General features: G+C 31.2%; 1 protein-coding gene across 1 annotated transcript in view; it reads left to right on the forward strand.

Annotated features, from left to right (window-relative positions):
- The window catches only part of LOC136983589 (uncharacterized), a 30,516-nt gene extending 22,637 nt beyond the window's left edge, over positions 1-7,879 (forward strand). Inside the window, exons 14-31 of the mRNA XM_067280380.1 lie at positions 37-180; positions 314-457; positions 591-734; positions 868-1,011; positions 1,145-1,288; positions 1,422-1,565; positions 1,699-1,842; positions 1,976-2,119; positions 2,253-2,396; positions 2,530-2,673; positions 2,807-2,950; positions 3,084-3,227; positions 3,361-3,504; positions 3,638-3,781; positions 3,915-4,058; positions 4,192-4,335; positions 4,469-4,612; positions 7,740-7,879. Coding sequence (XP_067136481.1) covers positions 37-180; positions 314-457; positions 591-734; positions 868-1,011; positions 1,145-1,288; positions 1,422-1,565; positions 1,699-1,842; positions 1,976-2,119; positions 2,253-2,396; positions 2,530-2,673; positions 2,807-2,950; positions 3,084-3,227; positions 3,361-3,504; positions 3,638-3,781; positions 3,915-4,058; positions 4,192-4,335; positions 4,469-4,612; positions 7,740-7,879 — 2,588 coding nt within the window. The remainder of the gene's footprint in view (positions 1-36; positions 181-313; positions 458-590; positions 735-867; positions 1,012-1,144; positions 1,289-1,421; positions 1,566-1,698; positions 1,843-1,975; positions 2,120-2,252; positions 2,397-2,529; positions 2,674-2,806; positions 2,951-3,083; positions 3,228-3,360; positions 3,505-3,637; positions 3,782-3,914; positions 4,059-4,191; positions 4,336-4,468; positions 4,613-7,739) is intronic.
- The last annotated feature ends 290 nt before the right edge of the window (positions 7,880-8,169 follow it).

Below are 8,169 nucleotides of genomic sequence, written 5' to 3' on the forward strand. Positions count from 1 at the left end.
TTTGTATTTGTTTATTTATTTATTTATTTATTTTAGAAATCGGTCCGTGCGAGCAGTCCTATCTAGAAAAATGTCAAAAACACGAAAAGGAAAACGAATGTGAAAAACGTGGAGGAACCGACACTTGTATTTGTAAAGATAGCAACCACAAATTCGATGAACTTTCAGAAAGTTGTTTAGGTAAGCGTGCTTTCTAGAATTCCTCACACTTGGCTATTTCTTCAGTTCTCTTGAAGAAAGTTTCAACGCAAGATCATTTAGTAAGAAAAGACACAAGTTTGTATTTGTTTATTTATTTATTTATTTATTTTAGAAATCGGTCCGTGCGAGCAGTCCTATCTAGAAAAATGTCAAAAACACGAAAAGGAAAACGAATGTGAAAAACGTGGAGGAACCGACACTTGTATTTGTAAAGATAGCAACCACAAATTCGATGAACTTTCAGAAAGTTGTTTAGGTAAGCGTGCTTTCTAGAATTCCTCACACTTGGCTATTTATTCAGTTCTCTTGAAGAAAGTTTCAACGCAAGATCATTTAGTAAGAAAAGACACAAGTTTGTATTTGTTTATTTATTTATTTATTTATTTTAGAAATCGGTCCGTGCGAGCAGTCCTATCTAGAAAAATGTCAAAAACACGAAAAGGAAAACGAATGTGAAAAACGTGGAGGAACCGACACTTGTATTTGTAAAGATAGCAACCACAAATTCGATGAACTTTCAGAAAGTTGTTTAGGTAAGCGTGCTTTCTAGAATTCCTCACACTTGGCTATTTCTTCAGTTCTCTTGAAGAAAGTTTCAACGCAAGATCATTTAGTAAGAAAAGACACAAGTTTGTATTTGTTTATTTATTTATTTATTTATTTTAGAAATCGGTCCGTGCGAGCAGTCCTATCTAGAAAAATGTCAAAAACACGAAAAGGAAAACGAATGTGAAAAACGTGGAGGAACCGACACTTGTATTTGTAAAGATAGCAACCACAAATTCGATGAACTTTCAGAAAGTTGTTTAGGTAAGCGTGCTTTCTAGAATTCCTCACACTTGGCTATTTCTTCAGTTCTCTTGAAGAAAGTTTCAACGCAAGATCATTTAGTAAGAAAAGACACAAGTTTGTATTTGTTTATTTATTTATTTATTTATTTTAGAAATCGGTCCGTGCGAGCAGTCCTATCTAGAAAAATGTCAAAAACACGAAAAGGAAAACGAATGTGAAAAACGTGGAGGAACCGACACTTGTATTTGTAAAGATAGCAACCACAAATTCGATGAACTTTCAGAAAGTTGTTTAGGTAAGCGTGCTTTCTAGAATTCCTCACACTTGGCTATTTCTTCAGTTCTCTTGAAGAAAGTTTCAACGCAAGATCATTTAGTAAGAAAAGACACAAGTTTGTATTTGTTTATTTATTTATTTATTTATTTTAGAAATCGGTCCGTGCGAGCAGTCCTATCTAGAAAAATGTCAAAAACACGAAAAGGAAAACGAATGTGAAAAACGTGGAGGAACCGACACTTGTATTTGTAAAGATAGCAACCACAAATTCGATGAACTTTCAGAAAGTTGTTTAGGTAAGCGTGCTTTCTAGAATTCCTCACACTTGGCTATTTCTTCAGTTCTCTTGAAGAAAGTTTCAACGCAAGATCATTTAGTAAGAAAAGACACAAGTTTGTATTTGTTTATTTATTTATTTATTTATTTTAGAAATCGGTCCGTGCGAGCAGTCCTATCTAGAAAAATGTCAAAAACACGAAAAGGAAAACGAATGTGAAAAACGTGGAGGAACCGACACTTGTATTTGTAAAGATAGCAACCACAAATTCGATGAACTTTCAGAAAGTTGTTTAGGTAAGCGTGCTTTCTAGAATTCCTCACACTTGGCTATTTCTTCAGTTCTCTTGAAGAAAGTTTCAACGCAAGATCATTTAGTAAGAAAAGACACAAGTTTGTATTTGTTTATTTATTTATTTATTTATTTTAGAAATCGGTCCGTGCGAGCAGTCCTATCTAGAAAAATGTCAAAAACACGAAAAGGAAAACGAATGTGAAAAACGTGGAGGAACCGACACTTGTATTTGTAAAGATAGCAACCACAAATTCGATGAACTTTCAGAAAGTTGTTTAGGTAAGCGTGCTTTCTAGAATTCCTCACACTTGGCTATTTCTTCAGTTCTCTTGAAGAAAGTTTCAACGCAAGATCATTTAGTAAGAAAAGACACAAGTTTGTATTTGTTTATTTATTTATTTATTTATTTTAGAAATCGGTCCGTGCGAGCAGTCCTATCTAGAAAAATGTCAAAAACACGAAAAGGAAAACGAATGTGAAAAACGTGGAGGAACCGACACTTGTATTTGTAAAGATAGCAACCACAAATTCGATGAACTTTCAGAAAGTTGTTTAGGTAAGCGTGCTTTCTAGAATTCCTCACACTTGGCTATTTCTTCAGTTCTCTTGAAGAAAGTTTCAACGCAAGATCATTTAGTAAGAAAAGACACAAGTTTGTATTTGTTTATTTATTTATTTATTTATTTTAGAAATCGGTCCGTGCGAGCAGTCCTATCTAGAAAAATGTCAAAAACACGAAAAGGAAAACGAATGTGAAAAACGTGGAGGAACCGACACTTGTATTTGTAAAGATAGCAACCACAAATTCGATGAACTTTCAGAAAGTTGTTTAGGTAAGCGTGCTTTCTAGAATTCCTCACACTTGGCTATTTATTCAGTTCTCTTGAAGAAAGTTTCAACGCAAGATCATTTAGTAAGAAAAGACACAAGTTTGTATTTGTTTATTTATTTATTTATTTATTTTAGAAATCGGTCCGTGCGAGCAGTCCTATCTAGAAAAATGTCAAAAACACGAAAAGGAAAACGAATGTGAAAAACGTGGAGGAACCGACACTTGTATTTGTAAAGATAGCAACCACAAATTCGATGAACTTTCAGAAAGTTGTTTAGGTAAGCGTGCTTTCTAGAATTCCTCACACTTGGCTATTTCTTCAGTTCTCTTGAAGAAAGTTTCAACGCAAGATCATTTAGTAAGAAAAGACACAAGTTTGTATTTGTTTATTTATTTATTTATTTATTTTAGAAATCGGTCCGTGCGAGCAGTCCTATCTAGAAAAATGTCAAAAACACGAAAAGGAAAACGAATGTGAAAAACGTGGAGGAACCGACACTTGTATTTGTAAAGATAGCAACCACAAATTCGATGAACTTTCAGAAAGTTGTTTAGGTAAGCGTGCTTTCTAGAATTCCTCACACTTGGCTATTTATTCAGTTCTCTTGAAGAAAGTTTCAACGCAAGATCATTTAGTAAGAAAAGACACAAGTTTGTATTTGTTTATTTATTTATTTATTTATTTTAGAAATCGGTCCGTGCGAGCAGTCCTATCTAGAAAAATGTCAAAAACACGAAAAGGAAAACGAATGTGAAAAACGTGGAGGAACCGACACTTGTATTTGTAAAGATAGCAACCACAAATTCGATGAACTTTCAGAAAGTTGTTTAGGTAAGCGTGCTTTCTAGAATTCCTCACACTTGGCTATTTCTTCAGTTCTCTTGAAGAAAGTTTCAACGCAAGATCATTTAGTAAGAAAAGACACAAGTTTGTATTTGTTTATTTATTTATTTATTTATTTTAGAAATCGGTCCGTGCGAGCAGTCCTATCTAGAAAAATGTCAAAAACACGAAAAGGAAAACGAATGTGAAAAACGTGGAGGAACCGACACTTGTATTTGTAAAGATAGCAACCACAAATTCGATGAACTTTCAGAAAGTTGTTTAGGTAAGCGTGCTTTCTAGAATTCCTCACACTTGGCTATTTCTTCAGTTCTCTTGAAGAAAGTTTCAACGCAAGATCATTTAGTAAGAAAAGACACAAGTTTGTATTTGTTTATTTATTTATTTATTTATTTTAGAAATCGGTTCGTGCGAGCAGTCCTATCTAGAAAAATGTCAAAAACACGAAAAGGAAAACGAATGTGAAAAACGTGGAGGAACCGACACTTGTATTTGTAAAGATAGCAACCACAAATTCGATGAACTTTCAGAAAGTTGTTTAGGTAAGCGTGCTTTCTAGAATTCCTCACACTTGGCTATTTATTCAGTTCTCTTGAAGAAAGTTTCAACGCAAGATCATTTAGTAAGAAAAGACACAAGTTTGTATTTGTTTATTTATTTATTTATTTATTTTAGAAATCGGTCCGTGCGAGCAGTCCTATCTAGAAAAATGTCAAAAACACGAAAAGGAAAACGAATGTGAAAAACGTGGAGGAACCGACACTTGTATTTGTAAAGATAGCAACCACAAATTCGATGAACTTTCAGAAAGTTGTTTAGGTAAGCGTGCTTTCTAGAATTCCTCACACTTGGCTATTTCTTCAGTTCTCTTGAAGAAAGTTTCAACGCAAGATCATTTAGTAAGAAAAGACACAAGTTTGTATTTGTTTATTTATTTATTTATTTATTTTAGAAATCGGTCCGTGCGAGCAGTCCTATCTAGAAAAATGTCAAAAACACGAAAAGGAAAACGAATGTGAAAAACGTGGAGGAACCGACACTTGTATTTGTAAAGATAGCAACCACAAATTCGATGAACTTTCAGAAAGTTGTTTAGGTAAGCGTACTTTTCAGAATTTGTCACACTTGGCTATACACTGAGCTCTAGGGACGTCGCAAAAAAAAAAAAAAAATGAATCGGGCATCGCACTTATTGGATCAGCCCCTGACAGGATTATATGGTATTATACAGTTTGTTATGTTGTATGATTATAAAGGTCTTTTTTTTTTAAAAAATTTATTCTTTGTCTGCACGAAATTAGACTACTGTATTTAGTCAGTTGTTATGTAAACCGTAAACTATTATAACAATATTGTTTTTGTGGTGATTTTTACGAAATTTTTAGAATAAGCGACGAGAAAAATTTTAATAAACTAATAATTAAATTACTTGTATTTCTAGATGGGGCTGGAAGTTTAACAAGTATTCCCTCTTTTATTCTTATAATTATTCTATTGAATAAGATACTTCTGGATAATAACATATAAATAACTTTATTCAATTTGTTACGAAATACAGTATATTTATTTAAATGAATAGAACTTTTAAATTTTAATAGAATTATTGTGTAAATTAATTATGATCTTCTTTATTCAGCATCAGCTGGATTTTAAAAGAATGATAATGAAAACAAAAACTATATTTCGACTTTAATATAATTTGTAATCGAAAAGCTGTTTTGCGAAAATATTTACAGTAGAACTTGTGTAAAACGGACTTTGCAAGGTATGCGATATTTTTTTGCTTTGGCAGGTTTCCGTCTTATTGAGGTTCCGTTTTCAACAGGTTCTACTGTATATATTAATCATCTGATCAATAAGAAAATTTTTGTATTTATATTTCACTTTAGAACAAATAAATTGTCGTTACTCATACATAAAACGTTTGTGTGATTTTAATTTGTAAATACAGGTGGAAACTGCACCTGTGTTTATTATTATTTTGTGTAGATATTTAAAAAAAAATTAGTATTGTTAAGATTTCTAATTGTTTACAGTTATAATTCTTATTTAAATTAGTGATCACAATAATATAATATGAACGAAAGATCGTTTATTGTGACATGGTCACAATGTCAAAATGGTAATTTTTAATCATATTTTTAAAAAATCACGTGACTTACTGTTTAGATCGGAAGTTCGTATAGTTATAAATAATAGAGTACTTCTAAATCGTTATTACAGCCTCATATGTTATTCTAATAATGATTGAAATAAATATTATAAACAAATATATTATAGAATTACACGTCTTTGTCATTTGTGAAAAAACACTGAATAATTTTTTTTCTATTTTTACGTACCTGTAGAACTATATTTGGCCATATTTTCTTTTTTTCGGATTTCAGATTTAGAATTTTTTGTATTTATACACAACTGGTTACAACTAAGGATGCACCGATGAGCAAAATGGCCGATTATCGATTACCGATTAATCGGTCACGCATTATCGGCCGATTAGTTTTAATAATTTATTGTATAATAGGTAATTATATTATGATTATTATCGCATGAAATTATATATTCTTAATAAAAATATAAAATTTCATACGATAAAAATAATATTCAATATGAAGCTATTTTTTTATTTTTCAGATTTATGTGTTAAATTAAAATTAAAATGATAAGTTATTATTTTGGAAAATTTTTTAATTTTAATTAATAGCGAAATCCAAACTCCTCATGGCTTCCAGTATTGCTTGGAAATTTTTTAGGAAAGATAAAAACGAGATTTTCAAGTTCAATTTGTGCCAGGCTTCTTTATCGAGAGGTGGAAAAAATGCTAAAACTTTTACCACTAAAAACATGATAAATCATCTGAAAAAATGTCATCATGAAAACTTTTTAAAATAAACTTAAAAGATGAAAAGAGAAAGTTCTGAAATGAAAGAAACTGGATGTTTATCAATAACAACGGAAACTCATATCCAAAGACAAGCTGCTTTAACTCAATTAATAGAGAAGAAAAAATTGTAGGATATAAATGATCAACGATCCAAAGTTCATTACTTGATTGGAGAAATGATAAGTGTAGATATGCAGTCATACTCTGTTGTGTCTGATTTAGGATTTCAAAGATTACTGAAAAAAAATCGTTCTTAATTACAATATTTCTAACAAAAAACATGTTTCTGAAAATATCACACCTGATGTATTTCAAAAAGTTTAGTCAAAATTTAGAAAGCTATTGATAATGCAAAATATATTTCTTTAACCGCTGATATTTGGACAGCAACTACAAATAATTCTCCAGTTTTTAAATGTAACAGCCCCACTGGTTGAAGGATGATTTTCAGCAAGAAACAGCTGTTTTGCGAATTATTAATAGCATGGTTATATAATTATTACCTTTGAAGGTTCCCACAAGCTACACGAATCAGTGAACAGATAAACTTTGTTCTTGAACAGTATAAGTTGAAAAGTGAGAAGATATTCTTAGTACTGAGAGATTCTGGAGATATATGGTATATATCTCCAGAATCTCTCAGAAATATATATCTCCAAATATGGTAGCTGGAATCGGGAATTGCAACTTAGAGGCATTATCATGCTTTACACATACACTGCAGCTGACACTAAACTAATACAAATTTTCTCAACAAGATGTGAAAACTATAATCACAGTTAATAGAAATATTGTCGCACATTTTAATCGTTCTGCTGTAGCTATAAGCAAATTGGAAGACAAGTTAGGTTTGCAGAAACACAAATTAATTCAAGATGTCTCTACTCGCTGGAATTCTACATACTACATGTTGCAAAAAAACTTGGAACAGCAAAAAGTCCTTGTCACATATGATATAGATAATAAAATTTACAAGTTGAGCACATATTAGTGGTCTCTCGTTGAAAAATTGTTCTACTTTTAAAACCATTCGAAGAAATTATTGTGGAAGCCAGCAATCGAGAAACCACCTCATCTTCAATAATTCACACAACTCTGAAATTATTCTTATCAAAAGCAAAGGGCAGTAGTTCCTTTAGTGACATTAATACTACAACAGGACTAGAAAATTCAATAAAATAAAAAAGATTATCAGTATATATAGAAAACAAGTCTTTATGCTTGTCATCTTTATTAGATTCAAGATTCAAAATAAAATTTCAAAAAAAAAAAAAAAAAAAAAAAAAAAAATATGGTAGAGGTAATAAAAATATGGACAATCGATAGCTTAGAATCTTAGATGATGTTGATAATTCAAAATCTCAAGAAGAATTAAATCCTAAAGCTTCCATTTCTGGAGATGATCAAGATGGAGGAGAATCTCTAAGTTTTTCTAATTTATTTGATGAAGTAGCTTCTGGTAAACGAAAAAATGAATAAGAGCGTCTTTTTAAAAAGGGAGGAAAAACGAAACAAACGAACAAACGTTTCGATCAAGAATTTAAAAAATATTTACATTTACCTCTTATACAAACACATAGTGACCTATTTTTGTGAAGTTCAACAGAACTTTTTCCTAATTTTATCAAAATATCTATGAAATATCTAAGTGCATCAGCATCTTTCATTGAAAGTGAAAGAATTTTTAGCTCTGGATTCAGCATTTATGAGCCGGCAAGAAATAGGCTATGCCCTGTAAATGATGAAATTTTCATGTTTTTGCATCACAA

This window comes from Centruroides vittatus, unplaced genomic scaffold (genome assembly GCF_030686945.1).
Source record: "Centruroides vittatus isolate TY-2023 unplaced genomic scaffold, ASM3068694v2 contig_884, whole genome shotgun sequence".
NCBI lineage: Eukaryota > Metazoa > Arthropoda > Arachnida > Scorpiones > Buthidae > Centruroides > Centruroides vittatus.